Source organism: Melitaea cinxia, chromosome Z (genome assembly GCF_905220565.1).
Source record: "Melitaea cinxia chromosome Z, ilMelCinx1.1, whole genome shotgun sequence".
NCBI lineage: Eukaryota > Metazoa > Arthropoda > Insecta > Lepidoptera > Nymphalidae > Melitaea > Melitaea cinxia.
Genome location: NC_059424.1, coordinates 14,006,595 through 14,028,213, shown reverse-complemented (window position 1 = coordinate 14,028,213; position 21,619 = coordinate 14,006,595). Strand labels below are relative to the sequence as shown.

At 32.4% G+C, this 21,619-nt stretch overlaps 1 protein-coding gene across 1 annotated transcript; it reads right to left on the bottom strand.

The window, feature by feature from the left end:
* Positions 1 to 163: 163 nt before the first annotated feature.
* On the bottom strand, positions 164 to 10,178 carry LOC123668403 (guanine nucleotide-binding protein subunit beta-2). Its single transcript, XM_045602137.1, has 9 exons — positions 10,110 to 10,178; positions 8,896 to 9,041; positions 8,188 to 8,321; positions 7,123 to 7,288; positions 6,802 to 6,887; positions 4,731 to 4,846; positions 4,175 to 4,301; positions 483 to 569; positions 164 to 348 (listed from the first exon to the last, which is right to left on the bottom strand). Exons 1-9 carry the CDS (start codon positions 10,176 to 10,178, stop codon positions 242 to 244), a joined length of 1,038 nt encoding a protein of 345 aa, XP_045458093.1. The 3' UTR covers positions 164 to 241.
* Positions 10,179 to 21,619: the final 11,441 nt, after the last annotated feature.

Here is a 21,619-nt window from a genome sequence, read left to right as displayed (position 1 = left end):
TATTTTCACATTTAAAATATTAATATAGTATCTGATAAACAAAACTCGTTAGTAGGTAATCAACTTTAGAATATACTGGAATATAATACTAAAGACATAGCTTAGAGCCTTAAACGTTGATATTAATACCTAATGGAGTAGATAAGTAGGAATTAATACAGTGTGAAATCAAATAGCTATATTGCTAAAAATACATGATATTACTTAAAATATACGTTTAAGGTGTTTAGTTTTGAGTAAGTTAACCCCAAACTCTGACGCTCTGGTCCCAGGAGCAGCTCGCCAACGCAATGCCACTCGGAGCTAAAGAAATCGATGTCACTCTGTTTTCATGTCCATTCAATGTTCCTGTTACAACACGTTTTATTTTTATTATTAGTTAATTTACAACATATAAATGCTAATAAATAAAAAAGAAAATGAAATTCATGTAAAAAAATATATATGCGTAACATATTTTTAATGTATTAAAAATAGTATACCCGTATGAGCGACTTTCATGGTATCCCAGGAATGTATAGTATTGTCATCAGAGCCAGCAAGGAGATAACGACCACTCACAGACAATCCTGAAAACATAGGTTGCTGAATAAAACTATTTCGATACATTATTTTGCATCTGGCTAAAAAGTATGTGTTGTCTCTTGACCTCCTTTACATTATTTAATCCATTCCAGACACAGTCGTATGTCTGTAGACATATAGACAAACATTTAAAAACGTTTTTAATTTATCATGAAATAAAAAAACATATGTCTTTATTTATTTTTGTCGACTGTATAAAATTACATAAATAATTTTAAAAAGGTTTACTAGTAATATTTTAGTTTTACAAACGTCATATTATACAGTCGTGTGACTGATATTACGTCACTTCCGTTAAGTATTTTTCTTACGGTTTTAGTATCACATTTCTTTCAGTTCGCTCGCCCAGTCAAAAGTTAAGCCTGCCGTAAGGAAATTCGTTCCAATAATTATAAAGACATTTAGTAAAAAGCGGGAATTTTAATAATACAAACAGACACTCCAATTTTGTTTATTTGTATAGATTTAAGCCTTTTCTAATGTAAGTTATTTTTGGGCACAAAAATGTTAATAAAAATTTGGGTAGTCAATATCTGTCTGGGCGGTAGGTATTCGCGCGCGGAACACGCGAATTTTTCCGCTTGAATCAGATTTCGAGGAAATTCCGGGATACGAAATAGCCTACATGTCGCTCCACAAACTCCTATATCGTATCATGAAAATCCCGCAAAAATACATTTATCATTGCTCATGTAATCTTTTATCCTTTTAAAATTTTTAGGAGTTCTAGATACGCTTACACCGGTAAGTACAGTAGTACTATGTGACATGATGTGATGTGACGTTACGTGATGGTGTCAACGAAAAAAGAATTAATTAGGTTGACTACTACTACTTGATTGTACTCATATATTTATATATATCTTCGCTTCCACGAACTTCCACTTGGCCACCCTGTGATCACCATTCTGTGATCTACTAAAGAACCCCAACTGGGCTTCAAACTAAGAGGCGAACTTATAGTTCAAACTTGATTGGAAAATAATCTAAAGGGACAGTGGGAACCTAAATGTGACAAACATTTAAAAATTGTGTGCCTCAATGACATAACATAGAGATAGACGGGTTATTAACCGACGTGATTGTAAAAGTGGCGCAAGTCTACGTCACAGAACGCGCGACGCGTTGTGCCCGATCGCGCCGATTTGGGCCGATCGTGACCGAATGTAAGTGAGGTAATTACCAAACTTTTCATTGCCTTTTTTAACGCGGTTTGTTTGACAGATGTAATGAAGTGAAAACTGATACATTTTGCAGCCAACCAAAATAAAAATCAATAATAATGATCTATAGCTCTTACATTTTTTGACTATTCAATTTGGTCGGGTTCGCGATATTATCACTTTTGTTGAGTTTCGGAACGCGACATTAGATCGTCCAACGCGAACACGCACACTGTTTTGATAGGTATGATTGAATTTGAACTTTGTGCAGCGATAATAAAGTGCAAATTGACTCTTTGACGTTAGAAACACACCTACATTGCTAAGACAACAGTGAATGCTTGTAATTTAATATAAACTTTAAATGAATAGTAATAAAATTCAAATTGACTCTACATTTTAGTTAGAAAACGTTTGTATGGGAAAAAGAAAAGGGCTGTTTTTAAGGTTTTCCCGGAAACTATTCAAGTTTTTCTCACCGTAAAAACCAACCTTGGACTTCAACAAACATTTAAAAAAAAGAATTGGTAAAATTGGTCCAGGCGTTGTTGAGTTATGCGCTTACCAACACATTTTGCGATTCATTTTTATATTATACGATATATATATATATATATATATATATATATATATATATATATATATATATATAGATGAACTAATATATAGATGAACTAAAGGTTCGACCACCAGCGACCTTTAGCTATAACTATGTTAACGGTGTGCTAGCGTGCCCGCTGTGTGCGAGGACTTTTACACACAAAATTGGCTACATAAGCCACGCGCGAGCACACCAAAGACAAAAACGGAGTTGAATGCAGTCGCCGTGGCCGTAATCGGCCGGGAGGAGTATATATATATATATATATATATATATATATATATATATCGTATGTCCTCTATATAATTAAATCTTTAACTATGCATTGGATCATCTCATGATCTCGAGCAAATTATTGTGCATGAGAACGCAAAGGTTTCTGAGTTGGTACGAGTAAAAAAACGCGCGCAGGGTACAGCTAGTATATATATATATATATATATATTTCTTTATATAGTTTAACCCTTAATTAGGCGCATGGGGTCACGGCTATTTCAAATTGAAAAATATATATCTTTGAGAGATTTGAGCGCGCCCACGCTCACTCTAGCTTCCTAACTTCCCTCAGGGTACGCAAATCAGTCGCTTCCAGAACATCTACGCATATGCACTGATCGCTTTTCTCTAGAGCGCTGACCCCATGCGACCACTTACGTGATTTTTTTTTGCGGAGGTAAGTTTTTATTTTTATGTTTTTACTTCGTTTATAATCGTAAATTGATAATTTTTTTATATTAGTATATATGTATTTATATACCGGCTATTTAATTTACCTATTTTTGTGTTTATTTGCACAGACTTTTTCTTTTATTTTCAGTTTATTGATTTTTTAAGTGGCTAATAATAGGCAGATATTGGAATGGCTGGAGGTGGCCGACGATGAGCAAGATGTTGCTAGTTCTACTTCGGAAGACAAATTAGTAAACGGCAACGCTGTGAATAGTACCCATATGATTCTGGTAGTAAAATTGAAGAGTTCGCAGATAGTCAAGTTATATCATCTGAATCATCGGTGGCAAAAGTGATGTCGATTGCAATGAACAACTTATAGTTAGTTACTAGTTATAATTTTGGAAGAGAAGTAGAAATCTGGCTATATTTTGTCATCTTCTAAAGTTATCTGGCATCAACGCATTTATCATACTCAGATAGAATGCTAATAAGAATATTACATATACAAGACAGATTTTTTTTTTTTTAAATTGGCAGCAGCACTTATAGAAAGTCACAAAAAGTATCGTATTAGCAGTTTTCTGTCCCAGCGTCAACAAATAAATGGCTCCGTGAAGCACATGATATGAAAAAGACGGTGCATCAGTCAATATCTAAGCGCGGACGTTGCTCATTGTATACACTAGGAAGAACGACAAGAAAGTACCAACCAAATGTCATAAGTGTTGTAAATTTGTTTCTTAACAATACTTTAGAGTATACTGCCTCGATTGCAGATAAAAATAATCGGCTAATGAGACTTATTATTATTTTTTTAAATAAGCGCATCGGCTAAGTCAAAAATTATGTAGTTTTAGGAGTAGTTAGAAGTTTGTCATTTTTTGTTTAAATTTTAAGTCTGAGCTATATTTGTGTTTATTAAAGTTAAAGATAGTAAAGAACACTAATATTTTATATAATCCAATCAGTGTTTTATTTATTTCATACACTCCTTTTTCAATCTTGTTTTTGGGGTCACTCGAGACCCCATGCGACTAATTGTGTGATTTTCTTAATGCGCCTAATTAAGGGTTAAGACTATGACACTATGACTGATTATACATATAATTATATCAGAATGTGATGTGGTGAAATCAGAAGGTAGAATACTAACCGCAACTAGTAAAGCCACTGGCTCCAGGTGGCTTGTAGTGTCCAATCTGCTGATCGCTACGAATGTCGAACAGGCGAGCTGTTTTGTCCTCAGAAGCTGTGGCAAACGCTTGACCACTGGGATGGTACTTTAAACAAAAAAAAAACTTCATATTAATCAAAAGAGCAAATCTTTCAGATGTTTCAGCTTCCTAAAATATGGTTAAATCAGTACTATTGACAACACGTGGACGCAGTGGGGCAATGATAGGTGGCGAATGCTAGCCCGATCTCATCTCGCCCCACCCAGGCGGACGACTGCTCACACGTGGTGGTTTTTTTAGTCAGTAGGAGTCTGACATAACCCTCTGGCGCCCCCGCGCTGGTATCTATGATGGATTTTCCCCACGTAAAAAAGTGGGGCAATGATTAATTATTGTACGTACTAGTAGTTTGTTTTAATATATTTAATCTTGCTGAAGACAATTATCTATATTCGTAACATACACAGAATTTCATCCTGTAAAAGGCTGTTGTGTGGGGGTGTTTGTTTATTTTTCTTTGTTATAAAAACTTACGCAAACGCTGTTTACATCGGCCTCGTGTCCGAAAAAAGTCTGCTTCTCCTTTTCAGCTCTTACATCCCACAGCTTACACGTCTTGTCAACGGATCCAGTTACATACGTCTTCATATCTATTGGTTAACATATTTTTAAAATAAATAATAATATAACATGTGAATACTCATTGTCACGTCTATAGTAGTGTTGCCCAAATTCAGTCTTGGTCTTGCAGTCTTGGTCTTGTTCTTGCGTTTTTGCAAGACCAAGACCAAGAACAAGACCGCGTATTTTTAGCAAGACCAAGACCAAGACTGACCGTGCAAGACTTGAGCAAGAACAAGACATAGCCTGCAAGACTCTTGCGTCTTGCAGCTAGGACTTAGCGCTATTTCACTGAGTAGTTAGGTGTAACAGTTCGGTGTATAGGTAGGTACGCTTAGGAATTCTATGAGACGCAAAAACTGTATCAAAGAATATGAAAAACTGGACCTATGCGCATTACGACTAATACCATAAACATAGCGAATAAAAAAATATCTATTAAAATCAAACTGAGTGCATGCATAGTTATGTTTTAACCATCGGCACTTTGATAATGCGGCATCAAAGGTTTTGTACTTACTTCTCAAAGAAATTTGCCGCTTTTCGGAAGTACATGGTTATGATACACGCGCCGGCGGCTTCTTTTGAAATCTAAAACAATCGTTGCCGCCACGCCGAAATCATAACATTTGACACTATTTGATTGCCGCCATAGGGCGTAGGTATACTCATGCAAAATAATTTCGAATTTTAAGAGTACCTACAAGTGTTCCAAAGAATAAATAAGTTTCAGAGTGCTTAGAATGAAAATGAATACATTATACTGATCACGCAAGTAGTATTATGATTAGGATAAAATGGTAAGGATAGGTAGTAGATGTCATATTAATTCATGGTCAAAAAAATTGATATAAAGTATCATAACCTAATGATAAAGCTGTTGATTTGTGTTGTATTTTATTTTTTATTCAAATAAATGATAAATCGTAAAACTCTTTTATTAAATTTCTTATAAGTTGAGGGTTCAATCTCTTTCTAGACAGATAAGTATTGTTCTTTAAAATACAGTCAAGTTATTGTAATTAATTTGTTTTTTTACATGTTTTAGCAAATGTAAGCTTATAAATCATAAATGTTTATTAAGAAACAGTTACTTCCATGGAAAACGACATATAGGTCAGTTGATTTTTCGAATTTCTTATCAAATCTTCAGTTATTTATTAATCTGCTTGATCTTTACTATGGCTATGTTAATTCAAGCTCACAATGTTCCAATTCTAATACGTTTTTCTAAGATTTAAAGTAAACTTTAATAAATAGTAATAGACTAATAGGTAATTGCAAGACTTGCAAGACTCTTGCTGCAAGACCAAGACCAAGACCAAGACTGGGAGCGCAAGACCAAGACCAAGACCAAGACCAGGTGTATTGGCGCAAGACCAAGACCAAGACTGGCTAAGTCTCGTCTTGTTCTTGCATTTGGGCAACACTAGTCTATAGACTTTGAAGCAGAATAACTTTGCTATGTATTGATTTATGGTTACTAAAAACCATATTTTTTCATTAGGTTCTCGTATACTGGATATAAGTATATCTATATCTATACAAATAAAAAAATAGAGTGTTTGTTTGTAACATAAAAATAACCGCTTTTAACTAAATTCACAACTAATTACACATATACCAAAATAACATTTTTTATAAGTCAGATAGTTGATGTTATAAGAATTAACAAAGGCTACTTTTATTTTATTTTATAACTCTGCGAACTGAACATTAATTATTTTTTAATTTCTACGCGGACAAAGTCGCAGGCACAGCTAGTTAACCAATAAAAGCAAAAAAAACTTTGTTAAAAATATAACTCTCTCTCTCTCTCTCTTTGTTCAGCCTATCGCAGTCCACTGCTGGACATAGGTCTCTCCAAGCTTGCGGCATTCCGGTGTTTCGCAATCCAGTCTCCACGGGCAATCTTACGAAGATAGTCGGTCCAAAAAATATAAATGTCGATTTAATTATTAAATGTTTACAATATATGTCTAACCTGGTGCTAAGGATATGGTGACAACGTCTCCTGCGTGAGCATCGAATTCAACTTCTCTCTTGCCGGCTTCCAGATCCCAGACACAACTGCATAGCATAGCATAGCATTTTAGTATTATAGTTTTCCATATCTATTATATTATATTCTCCATATATAGTTATCATGTTCAAAATTTTTATAATCTCTAAAATAATTTGTAATTCGCAGAAACATTCATTTCAAAATACATATAGCAAAAAAATATCCAGTGAAGCATAGAACCTTATCATTTTTTAAAGTCTATTAAAAAGCACTTAAGCTACTTTACACAAACGTACATACATCTTCATATCACCGGAGCCAGTAAGTATGTGAGTGTCGTCGAGGAATCGGCAGCTGCTTAGGAAACCCTCGTAGCCGGCCAGCTCACGCACCATCTTCGCTGACCCTGTAGCGTCTCGGTTGTTCACGTCGTAAACCGTGCACATATTGTCCATACCACCACACGCTGTAAGAACAACATGATTATTCGCATCATCTGCAATAATTTTGTTCTTTTTATCGTCAATCATCAAAACTGACGGACATATACTCCAATCTCAATCCATGATTGAAATCATAACGCTACGTACTTTATGAATACATGAGTATTATTTTATAAATACATGAGTATTTATTATCTTATGTAGCTTTTATCAAATGAACTTTGTATGAATCCTAAATCGAAATATGTTAGATTAGAGATAAAAAATTATATTCCGATGATGAGCAATATCCCACGATCTATTCTACGAGTATAAACGGTCATTCCACATTCTAATTTTAGGTAGGTTAAGGTTATAGGATACATTTTTGCGATATTTTGTTATGAAAAAACAGTGGTTTTATCACTTTTCTTTTAAATGTTAATAAATAAATAAATAATAAATAAATATTTACAACATACACACGCGGTCATCTGCGGTCTTAAAATTTAAGTAGAGATTAAACTAATTTAATCGCAAGAATTGTATGAAATTCTTGTGATTAAATTAGTTTAATCTCTACTTAAATTTTAATTTTGTTTCGTGTAACTCGGCGTTAATGCATGTGTGATAGGTAACAGCCGACTGGTACAGCTACATATTTTTTTTGGACAAACATACATATAAATAATACATATATAAATAAATATATACATAACACCCAGACTCGGGGAGGGAATCGAATCCAGAACCCCAGGAGCAGAAAGCAGGCTCTCCACAAACTGCGCCAACGGGCTAGTCGTAATGTAGTTGAAAGTTTGATTAGCTGAAATTAGGAACTACGGTTTTAATATTAACATGAGATGTCGTTTCGCTTGCGGCATAAAATACGAGATATATAAAATGTAATTAACAATAATAATAAATTTCATTGTTTATTTACCGACGAAATTTCCCGAGGGAGCGAAGGCGACGCTCATCACCCAGGCCGAGCGCAAGGGTATTACTTGCACTTTGTTGCCGCTCCAAGTATCCCAGATGATAAGTTTACCATCCAAAGAGCCAGTTACGCAATGCCTGTGAAAATGATGTTTTATATGCTACAACTGGCTACAACATATTTTAATTTTGCCTTGCAATTCGTACTTATACATACCCTAAGGTTTGACTTAACAATTTTCATCGGGAGTTAAAAAACTTAAAATAGCAAAAAATGGTACATGAATATTATAATTGTGCGAATAGGATGAAGTATTGATTTAGTATAATACTCGTTCGTTTACTACTTCAACTAGCTGTGGCCTGCGGTTTTACCTGCGGTAGTTTAAGAAGAAAGCTTACTAAAATATTAGTCTTCGGTAAATGGACTGTCCACAGTAGTTTCTGAGATTATCGCGTTCAAATAAAAAACAAACAAACAAACCTTTCAGCTTTATAATATTAGTATATTTTTTTCGTGATCCAGGAGTATCCCGTATTCGCAATAAAGTTGATTTGAAATTGGATTTGGATGATTGAATTGATTTTGGAATTATGCATATTGCGGCTTTTGAGATACCGTGATGAGTGAAAGACTCAACGATTTTATATAAGCACGTATATATATAGTATGAAAATTCTAATTTCATATATCTAATTGACATTTATTAACCTGGAGTCTCCACTGTAGTGTACGGAGTTAACCTTATTAATGTGGCCTTTCAAAGTTTTTTTAGTCATAAGACGAATCTTGGGCACATCACTCATATCTCCACATTTTTCGGCTAGTTTTGCATCTGCGACTTTCTCCTGTTCTGCCTGCGATAGTATGAAATTAATATAATAAGACATTGTTATTTTTTATTACATAATTTTCAATTCATTTAATACTTGTTTTAAGAACATATACTGGATTTAAGGCGAAACCTTTTAATGTCATTATTATAGATTTAATACAATATAAAATGTTTTTAAATCTTGTTGAGAATCATTGTTTCAAACCAAAAAATATGATATAGCATAAATAACATTTCATACAATAGAGAATCGAAATCGATAACGAATTTAAAGCTACGCTTCAGCTTGTAACATCCTACAGCTGGGCTGAGGTCTACTTGCCCATGTAGGAGAAGAATCGAGCTTAATCCACCACGCTGTGTGTTGGCGTAAGTAATCCCTACTTTGAGTAACAATCGCTACCAGGTGTACATGATAACAACCGGGATCGAAAGCTTAACGCGCTCTCCGAGGCACGGTGGAGGGACCCATAATGACTAGCAACCAGACCGTAAATAAATATTTGTATAAACACAAAAATCCACTCCGAGTGGAAATCGAACCCGTGACCATCGGTGTTTATGCGCCGCCGATACACCATTACACCAGAGTCGGTCGGGTACTGAAAACTGTGGTGTAGCTATTCTCACTGCATTTAAATTTTTAAAGTTGGAAATATGACGAATCCCGCTGTAAAGCAAAAAAAAAACACGTGTTTCTAAACAGACACCGAAGTCTGTTTATCTTTAAGCCACGTGTAATTAATTATAAGGGGATAAAGCTACGCCCCTGAACTCAAGTCAAAGAAGCCTTAAACAAGTTATTATCGTATTCATATAATTTCGCAACGATTTTTTGATTAAAGGTTTACCCTGAAATGCTAAAAGTATAATTTAAGCTATTATTATTAAACGCATTTTATAAATATATTATTTATAGATAATTATATCTATGTATTATAATTTAATTATAATCGCACGCTAAGCCTTAAATTTAATTAATAATAAGTATATTTAATAATTAAATATTATATATCAAATTATACAGACATGTATATGCAGAAAAAAATATGCTATTACAAAATACAAATAAATTAAAATATCTTATTACCTTACATTTGCCGATAATGTCGTTTAACTCCTTTTTAAGGGCAGCAGTTTCTGGGTCATCTTTCGGCATTTTTTAAATGAACTTTGAAACAAGGTGCTCGTAGGAAAGTTGCGGCGATTGTGATGGAATACATGCGAGTAATCCTAATGTAATTAGTTTAATTGGATTTCTATGAACCGAAGCTATAGATGTGTTCTACTTTACTCGACATAATTCCTTATTTAAAAGTAAAAAAATAGTATAATTTTTTTTTTTGTATTTTGTTAGACCTTAATGATTTAGTTTACATTTCACAGGTAATTTGAAAAAAGTAATTGTGTAAGATCCGACACACGACTGCAGTTTACCCCATATGAACTATTACCGTGATATTAAAAAAAAATATTCTATCAAGTTAAACAAATTAAAATGAATTAAAATAATAAAACTCTTAAGCAAAAACATAAATCGACACTATTTCTATTAGTATCGGTTCAGTAAACGCCGGTCTGTGTAGCCAACCCTACAGTTTTAACTGTAGATCTACAGTTTTTTTGAAATTCTCTCAGTTTTTAGTTTAGGCCTTAAAATCTACAGTTTTTTGCTTAAGATGCTAGCGCCATCCATTTTGTTCCATCCATTCGTGCACTAAGTCAGCTTAAGTAAAACCTACTATCATCGAACCGGAGGTAATGGTCATCAATCAATTTAATAGATGGCGTTATTAGTAGACAGTCTTAGATTGTTTCGGTCGATGTTAGTTTTACCGACATTTTGTTTTTCTTACTGGGAAATCCCCGCGAAAGCTTTGACTGTCGAGATATATGTACTTGACCGTGTATTCAGTCATTCGTCTGATTGTTCGGTTAACGTTGTGAGTAGAGCAAAAAGTTACGAATATGCATAGCTGTAGTAGTGATAGTGACTCAGATGTTGACAAATCCCCAGCAAGAAAGAATAAAACAGTGAGATACGAGCAAAAATTTATTGACTCTTGGCTCAACGATGAAAAGTTTAGCGGATGGCTTGCAAAAAGTAAAAAAGGCAACACATATTTTTATTGCTCTGCATGCGACTGTGATCGTAAATGCGCGAAGAGAGAATGATTTGACTTATCCTTCAATTTCATGCCTCCGACTGCATATTATCTACGACGTTGCATAAAGTTTCGAAGGACTACCGTATTAATATATTTTAAATGTACAGCACAAAATGTTTGATATTGTTTCTATTTATTTCGCTGACTTTGTGTGCATATTGAATTTTTATCTTGTTCCAGCTTTTTCAGTTGATTTTCTATTAGTTGTTCTTCACGCAGGCGGGTTTTTTGTTTTTTTTTTTAATTATTATTTTATTTATGTCTTTTTAGTCAGAAAAATTACGTAATCGGTTAAATTCATTAAAACAGTTTACATCATGTGGTTGATTAAGTAATTTTTTAGGGTCAAGAGAACTGATAACAAGCCCGGAGAAAGATCTCACTCTGCTCAAAGCAACGTAAGACTGACCTTTAGCAAATAGGTGACTGCTTAAGTCAACAACTATTAGTTTTAATATAATGAAATTATTATTAAAATTATTTGTTTGTATTTGGTATTATGTATTTGTTATTGATTTTATTAATGTAATTGTAAATTGGTGTGACATTTATTAATTTTTATTTGTAATTTTAATTGTATGTTTTTTTTAACCATTGTATTTTATTGGAAAGGCACCCTGAAGTTGATCGTCGCCTACAAGGCGAGTTTGGCATGGCATAGGCGTGGGAAAGAGCAAAGTCCACATTTTTTAAACTTTAATATTGTATTTCTTTATTAGTATTACGGTAATAATAATCATGATATACCTTTTTAAAATACTTGTATTGTGCCCTTCAATTTGATACCCATATTGTAGTATTCAAGAAAAAAAAAATTTTTCATTAATGGCTTCGCGCAGCCGCCATGTTTGATTTTTTTTAATGTCACATAACTAAGAACACTTGGGCAGCTAAGACGAACCTAACGATACCTCAATTATGTAAATCCGTTCAGTGGTTCTGGAAATATGAGGTAGTAAAGAATATTACATACATACAAGATACGCACGAAAAACATAACCCTTCCTTGGCAGTCGGGTAATAAAAAGACAAAGCTGTAGATTTACTGTTTTTTAATTTGATATTTACAGTTTTCTACAGTTTTTTTCTGGCATATCTACAGTTTAACTCTATGCTGGGGTTGGCAACACTGACGCCGGTATTAATATAGCTGTATCTGTACAAATAAATAAAATTAGAGTGTCTGTTTGTAATATTAAAATAATCGCTTTTTACTAAATGCATATGAATGTATATAGGTACGGTACATATACCATAATAACATTTTTTCAATTTTTGTCTGTCTGTTTGTCTGTTTGTTCCGGCTAATCTATGAAACGGCTGGACCAATTTTGACGGGACTTTCACTGGCACATAGTAGATGTAGTAAGGAGTAACTTTGGCTTATTTTATTTTAGAAATTTATTTATTATATAACTCTGCGAACTGAACAATACTTCACACGTTTTGACTCCTCATATTTTTTCGCAATGCGCACCTTATGGCGTTTCTTCAGATGTAAATTGCAAAATTACCAAAATATCAGAAACTGTAAAACAAAACGACAAAAAAAAAAAACATATTGTACAACAGAATCAGATAATAACCTTTTGAAACTAAATCTTTTGCATATATTTTAGAAAGTTATTTACAAAATAATCTGCACACTAGCCTAATACCGGTCACACTATTGTTTAAATATATCTTAAAAAAATAGTCCTAATTCTTCTTCTTTTTATCTTCTAAAAATTGAAGTTAAAGAAAACAAAAAAATAATGAAAATAAAAAATCTTTTTTTAAATATTTCAATTTGACTACGTCGGACTTTGACAATCAACAAAAACAAAAAACAACATAATAAGCGTGTGTGTGACAAATACATGGTTGTGTGTAATGTTTTTTTTTAATTGATATAATGTACTTTTTATGCATAATTTAAAAAAAAAATGAGCATTCTGCACTTCGTCTCTATATAAACTATAAGTGTGCGAAATTTCATACTCCTCCGTTCGCGTAATCTTATTAAAAAGGGGTACAAAGTTTTTGCTTCACGTATTATTATATAGATTATATAAATCTATTCATCGTTAATTATAGTAGGAAATATATCCGCCAACCCGCATTGATTTTGAGTGGTGGTCAAATTCCGATCCATCTCTTACATGGGCTGGACCTATTTCCAGCCGTGGGATGTAACAGACTGAATCGTTAAAATGCACCATAAAATGTCTTTTCTGATACAATACTAACACTGGCAAACGAAATAAGTATTTCTAAATAAATACATATCAATTTAACTGGATGGATATATATCTAACCAACTGGATGTACGTATGTTCAGATATTAAACTTAAATACTTGTGTGTATATGATTAATTAGGACAGACTTCTCTTTATCTATCTTACTATCTTATGTAAATATGACGTAAATGACTCCATTATTTTAAGTAAGTAACCTATTTCATAGAAATTATCCTACCTAATATAATTCTAAAAGTCGATTGCTCATCACCTACCGAATTCAGTTGTGAACTTAATCCTTCAAGTGACCTATTCTAAGATGTGATTAAACATCTCATTAAATTCTGTAAATTATAATAGAAAGATCTTAATACATACAAATCAAATAAATATATATATAGCAAGGTAGTGTCGGCGTTATGTAGCAGACAATTAGAAAACTTCAATTGTAATAGACACAAAAATTCGCCGGAGTAGGTACTAAGAAAACACCAGTGAAGCGAAACGACCCACTATTAAACTTTCACTCAATCGATTTTCTTTTGCTTTTAAAATTATTAACTCTTTGCTGACAAAGTGCACTTTTGTCAATGTTTATACAAGCGTGACGAGAGGTAGATCAACGGTTAACGGTAAAAGTGACTTCATCTTTCATGCTTCGCGTTTAATACTCAGCTTTTATTTAGGTACTAGCTGACCTGGCGAACTTCGTATCGCCTTATTTTTTTTTAAATATAATAATTACATATATCAAAACAAAATATACCCTATCTTTCAAGTTGGATCAAACTGCACACGGTGTGCAAATTTGATTAAAATCGGTTAAGTAGTTTAAGAGTTCATCGCGGACAAACATTGTGACACGAGATTTATATATATTAAGATTATGATAAGTAGACTAATTCCTTGATTTTATTAACCCGTGTATAAAAGAGTACCTGGGTGACCGAGCCTAGCTCGGTATTTTTAGTAAATCGTGTTTTTTGGAATTCATATTTAAATTCGAATTACATATTTATAAAATATGAATAATATTTATTTTTTAAATAACGAGTGCAATTAAAAAAAGGAAAAAAATAATTGATCAGGGACATTGGGGTTTGAACCATGATCTCCTCGGTCGATCCCGACCAGCCGATTTCCCACCGAGCTATTACAACTTTAATGACAGTTGCGAAATTTACCTTCGTATTTTAACGATATTGTAGCTATTTTTTTCACTCCCTAAAAACAGGGATAAAACGTCATTTTCTAAAAATGAATCCTAGTTAGATGGATTTATCTCCCCCGAAACCTCCTATATACTAAATTTTATGGAAATCGTTGGAGCCGTTTCCGAGATTCAGATTATATATATATATACAAGAATTGCTCGTTTAATAGTATAAGATAAAGTTTCATTGAGCTATAGTACAGCAGAAAATATCCCAAAAAGGAAAATATAAAATCGTTTATTATTATTTTTTTACAAATTTATTATATTGTTTATACACCAGAAAACCCTGCAATGGTGTTACTATTTAAAAACTTCATTTTTTTTTATCATCTTGATATCAGTGTTCGAATCTTTTTGCCAATAACTTTCATTTCACAGTCCAGTTTAGCGTTTCTAATTGAATTGGTGTGTACCTGGTGGCATTACAGTCACTTGTAGCCTGTAATCAATTTTATTGTGACGAGAGGGAGCAGTTGCAGTCGTGTTTTGAGTACCCGGGAGGCAAGATGCGCTATTCGCACCATTTCATGTCCGCAATTGGCTTTTCGTGGACATTTGCTTATTTGTACGTTTTTCTTTTAAATTCGGTGAGATCAGAGGAGTACTGCATCGATAATGAAAATCAATTCTGCACTCTCCTTAAGGAGTATACAAAGGGTAATTTTTTTTCAATATATTATTCTGTATGCTTTTTTATATTTTTAACACAATTACTTTTATTTGCTGTGCGATTGTTTTGTACTTTTTGATAATTAGTAGCAAAGCTAATGTTTTTTATAAATACGTTTTCGACACTTAAAGCGATAACTTAAAGTGAGTGTAAGTTTATGAATATTTTACTCGATGATTGTTTGTTTTTCTTATTTTTTTAATAAAAATATTTAAACATATTTGGAATGATAAATAATTAGATTAAATTGTAAATATTTGTATTTAAGTTTTGAAGTATCCCTAAGGACTAGTTCTGCTGCATTTTTATGAAAAAATAACCTAGTTAGAAAAATTCTTATAATATTTTATTTGTATATTATTTTTGTTGTTACTTATGTGATGTGTATATAAATGCGGTAAAGGTTTTTAAACATTGTGTAACATTGTGTATTCTAAGATTCTAAGATGAATTCATTGTGTACAGAGACTTAGATGGAATCAGACGTGAATCCAGAATCTTGATTCATAAGAATTAAATAATCCTATCATTTAACCATAATATCATTTGTTTTAACCCAGAGGATGAGCATCGCCTGATGTCTTTTCGTATATTCGTATATAGATTTACAAATAGTCTCTTTTTTTATTCCGTTCATTCATACTATAGGTGTTTAAGAAAAAGCTCAAAAAGCTTGCAAAAATTTTGTATTTGTTTATTCTACTACAACATTTTAATACAAATATAAATCGTAGTTAATAAAACGCATTTGTCTAACAACACGAGCGGATCATTTCAATTCTATTTTTCTGTGCAAAAAGCTCGCAACAGTTTTTTATAAAAGAGAAATCCGATAATTCATTCGTTTTTGCTCATATTTGCATGATGATTGGTTTCATTCGTGATTAAAAGTCCTTGTAAACATTTATACAAAATATTACGATATATGTATTCAAATAATAATTGTGTTTGCAGGCAAACGAAGAAAAACCGACTTCATTGTATCGACAAGTAATACAATGTAGGTAGACAAAAAATAGTCAAGTAAATACGCATTATCAAAGATTTCTCCAAAAGTTGTAGTCAAATCTCGATGAAATTTAAATGTGACCACATGATAAACATCGGCTTTCGATTAAATTAAAAATCATCAAAATCGGTACACCCCGTAAAAAATTATGCGGATTTTCAAGAGTTTCTCTCGGTTTAACTGAGATCCCATCATCAGATCCTGGTTTCCTTATCATGGTACCAAACTAGGGATATCTCCTTTCCAAAAAAAAAAAAGAATTATGAAAATCGGTACATCCAGTAGAAACAAAATCGCTGATGGGATTCCAGAGAAATCGAGGGAAACTCTTGAAAATCCGCAATAACTTTTTACTGGGTGTACCGATTTTAATAATTTTTAACTTAATCGAAAGCTTATGTTTGTCATGTAGTCACTTATAAATTTTAATGAGATCTGATTACTACTTTTTGAGTAATCTTTGATAACGCGTAGTTACTTGACTATTTTTTCGTCGATCTACGTTGTATTACTCGTCGATGTAATTGAAGTCGTTTTTTTTTTTCGTTTGCGAGCAAACACAATTATTATTTTGTAACACATAGGGTTGCAAATGCGATTATTTTCCTTTAAACCGACCCTGCTGTTTATGTTTCATACAAACTATCAACCCCAACTAAACCCCCTTAGCGATGGAATGTCGCAAAATTCGTTCTTAGTGGACGTCTACTAACCTACCTCCCTGCCAAATTTCATATTTTTTCATCCTGGACGGATAGACCATCCAGCGGTTTTTGAGTTCTTGTGATTAGTGAGTCAGTGACCTTTCTCTTTTATATATATAGATTACGATGCATTATTTGGACACTTCTTTACCATCTATAGCATACATTTTAAATTTCAAGTCTCTTACTTCAAAAACATAGGACTTTCATACAAACTTTCGAGTTTCGTAAAATCCGTTCTTAACGGATGTCTACGTCCTATAAAGAGCCTACCTGCCAAATTTCAAGTTTGTAGGTATTATAGTTTCGGAGATTTCGTGATGAGTGACCTATCGCTTTTATATATATAAATAGATTATTGTCTGATAATTCATACACTTTTATTAATTAATTACTTAGTCTTAATGTGTTTCTGTAATGTTGTTTCCTAACATATTCCTATATGCTATGTTAGAAACGTTTTATTTTTCTACCACAGCTTTCTAAGGATATATACGTTCAAGCAATCTTTTCATGTTATATTCGATCCAAATCCATCGATTCGGGGTTCTCTCTTTAAGCTTTGGCATTATAGCGCCCGCCTACGAAAAACCAAGTCACCTAAGTGGTGGAAGGAGCTACCCGATTCGACTTTGAGCAAAATTATTGCTTCATTGCTTATTTTTAGTTTAAAATATTAATTTTTATTATAAAGAAAAATTTCATAAGTTATAAATGATAGAACTTAATGTTTGCCATATAGTGTATACAATTACTTATATAATTTAAACTCTAAACTCTTTATTTACATTGAGCTTGACCCGATGGTTTTTCACGATCAACGCTTTTACACAAAGAGATCAATCGAGTTCTAGTTATAAGAAGGGTTCGCGTAGGTTATTAAAAAACACGTAACTATAATACCTATTATACTTTAACGCAGCTGAGAAAAGGTGGTAGTTATGAAAAAGACGAAGCAAAAAAAGTAATATTTTAACATCTATTCCTTATCAAAATGAGGTAATTTAGAAATTAAGAGTTTTAAATAAATAGTTAAAGATAAGTTTAAGAAAAAAATTTTACAGCGATTTTTATTCAGCCTCCTGAAATTTTTTTTTTTTTGTGTCTATTAAAATATATTTTAGAGATTTGTTTTGTGCATTTTCGATATTAGACTATATTCTTTATTCGGGACACAATTATACAATAGAATACTGCCCCCCCCCCCACTCCCCCTTCTCTTGGAAGCAAGGCATCTTTCGTTTATACAGCAACAAATTTCATTGCATGTATTTACATTATACTTTAATATATTCAGTGTAAAAGCAGCACTCTTGAAATTCAGTTATTACAGTTTACTTAACTCTTCCTATTTATTGTACCTGTGCAAACTGTTCCGTACAGGTGGGTGATTTCCACATTAAAGTTAATCTGCATCGGCATTAAGATTTGGTATATCAAGAGCACTCTAGTGGTAAATAGAATTATTAAATTGCTATTGCAGTTGTTACGCTATCTAGCACGGGCAAGATTATTTGTACCTATTGAATTAAAAAAATATCTGAAGTAGTTTTCCTACTCGTCGCTAGAGAGAGCCTAGAACTAATTTAAAAATATATTTTTCAAATATAAATTAATACATATAAGTTACATACTATTTCAATAAAATTGGTTTAATTTTGATTTTAAAAAACTATTTTAAATTATAGATACATTGGAAATTTAGTTTTTAATGAAGCGCTTATGACAAGCTTAAGACCTGTTTTACCAATTAAATAGTCCTTAATCTTGGCCCTTAATTTGGTAATTGAAATATACATAATTATATTATTATTGGAAAGCATGTATTGAATTGTTAGAAGAAATATACATATCAAACAAAATAAGTATTTACGTGCAAAATAAGCTGATTTAATTGATTTTGATTTGATTTTAATTTTTGGCTAAGGGGCCTGTTTGACCAGTTGTAGATAAAAGTTATCCTGCTAATAAGTTACCATTAAACTTTTAAAAACAGGAGTTTATAATAGGCTGTTACGACCTGTTTCACTTAAATAATAAAGTACAAATTATAATATATTTGCGAATAGATATATCTCATAAATACAGTGGAAATATGAAGGTGAAAAGGAATAATACATCAAAAACTTTCAGCTGTTGGATATAGTCATCCGTCAAATAGCGTAGGTAATCCACAACTGGTGAAAAAAGCCCTAAATGTATTTTATAACTTTAATGTACATAAAGATTACTATTTAGTTTCATTCATTTATATTAATGGCTTTTAAATTTCTACAGTGCCTGTGTGTATAATCGTACCTATCGTTTGGTTCCTGTAATCCTGTCTAAGTATAGTTTTGATTTGATTAGTTTATTGTTATCTGGTTGGTTACGTGTGCTTACATTCGATGATTTGAATATCTGTAAAAGGTAATGGTAAGAGTAAAAACACAAAGTATCTATATACAAAATGGACGTAATATCACCATTGTATATTATATCCATAAGATATAAGGAGTTCGTAATGTTGAATGAATGACTCACTGAATTTGGCTCTACTTTTTTTGATTTTTGAATTTTTGTTTTTTAATTATTTGGTTGGAATGTAAAAAAATTTTGTTCGTCTTTTACATATTTATAATTAATTAAACAAATATTCACCCTTAATTTGGCCCTCCTTACTAGATACCTTTATTTTGTCGTTCAGGTTAATTAATTTTGATTAATTATCGTTGATTCGAACACTTGGTTCGATCTAACTACTCATTTTCTAATTCATCATCATCATCATCATTTCAGCCTATTGCAGTCCACTGCTGGACATAAGCCTCCACAAGTTCGCGTCAAAAATGGTGTGAACTCATGTGTGTTGCCCATAGTCACCACTCACCACGCAGGGCAGACGGGTTGGTGATTCATTTAATCAGATTAAGAAGTCAGATTTGTATTTGAAGATGTGCACAATGATTCGTTTTTTTTTTTTAATCCTAAATATGCCAATGATTTGATATCTAAGTACATCATTGTACGAAATCGCATGAAAATACATTCCTTCACTTAATACTGTGGATTTTACAGAACGAGACAAAGAATGGAGAAATCAAAGTATCCTTGCTAATATAGATTATAACGATTCCACGGATACTGTACGCTATTTGAAAAAAAAAGGTTTGAAAAAAAATGTTGAGGGCAGACGCAAATTCATTCAACTGCCAATATTGGTAAACTTTTTTATGTCACCACCACTTTTTCCAATGCTGCCGCAGACCGGTTATTTAATGATTTAAAAAATATTAAAACAGATAAACGTAGTAAGCTCGATAATGAAATAGTTGGATCAATTCTATGCGCAACATCTTGTCTTGAAAAGAACGGGAACAACCTCTGTACAACTCATGAAAAATCAGTTTAAAATAACACACCTTAAGTTTGTACAGTCTAAAACAAAAAGCAAACGAATCTTAAAAAAATTAGACTAAGCATGAATAAAGTATGAAAGTATAATTCAACATTTCGTATTTTTAATTATATCCTTATCAGAAATATATAAAACCTGCAGGTGTCACCACTATTTGTTTTACATAGTAGCACTAGCTTTACTAATGATTCTCCTCCATTTCCCTTTTCATGTCTTTACCCTTTTTTCCTCTCTGGGCCCTGATTTTCCCTCAAAAGGAAAATTTCCTCTCATTATGGAAACACCATCGGTACGTCGTAAATTCTAGCGCAGCCAGTGGCAGTATAGTTGTATGACCCTTCGTTGTTAATTATATTGAGTGACGTTTTTTATTGTAATTGGTCATATTTTAAAACAAATGCGTTACGTATGACAGAAAAAGAGACAGAACGTTATTTTATTTTCGTTGCACTGCACGCCCATCGATCGTCATGCCACTGGCGGCTATAAACCATTAATCCGACGTATCGCCTCTACTGTAGTTGCATGACCTGTATATAGGACCGTGTAAAAAATAGAGTTTGATACTTGTAGTTTGCTGTTTGACGTACATGGTTGTTATTCTATTCTCATGCTATGTCGTCTTTTACTAAAAATATGTTTTCCATCAATAGCGCCATCTATCTGCCAACACCAAAATCAGTTTTAGAGCAAATCATTATTACATTCACGTTGAAAAATTTTTTTACTCTTAAGGTGCGTCAACTTTTATCAATTAAGAAATTTATTTTCAATTGGGAAAAGGAGATTTATTAAAAAGAGAAAGTTATCTATATAAATCCTAACAACACATAATTAATGAAAAATGTTTTTTTGAACGCAGCTTAATTACAATGACAATCTATATGTGTTGCTAGCCTAAACATATTTTATTTATTTAGTAGTTTCATATGAGTTTTTCTTCATTTGATTGTTAGACAAATAAATAAAAACAAGTGATTGATTATTAAATGGTTCAACATATTATGACTTTTGTCTGCTATTTGGTCTAAATTTTGTAAAAGTATATTATTTATTAACATGACTGTTCTATCTGCTAGATTTCTCAATATGAATTTGATGTTTATTAGTATGTTTTGTGGTTTTTATATGGCCACATTACAAGTTTGTTTTTTCCGACCGGTGCATAACGTCTCTTGTGTTATTTTCGTGTTAAATTACTTTTTTTTCCATTTAT

What these genes read in the sequence shown, in the direction of transcription:
- LOC123668403 (XM_045602137.1), bottom strand. Translation starts at nt 10,178, where the DNA reads ATGCCGAAAGATGACCCAGAAACTGCTGCCCTTAAAAAGGAGTTAAAC. An exon ending in ACATTATCGGCAAATGTAAG is followed by an intron (nt 9,042 to 10,109) that starts GTAATAAGATAT and finishes ATACTATCGCAG; the next exon opens with GCAGAACAGGAGAAAGTCGC. An exon ending in TCCCTCGGGAAATTTCGTCG is followed by an intron (nt 7,289 to 8,187) that starts GTAAATAAACAA and finishes TTGTTCTTACAG; the next exon opens with CGTGTGGTGGTATGGACAAT.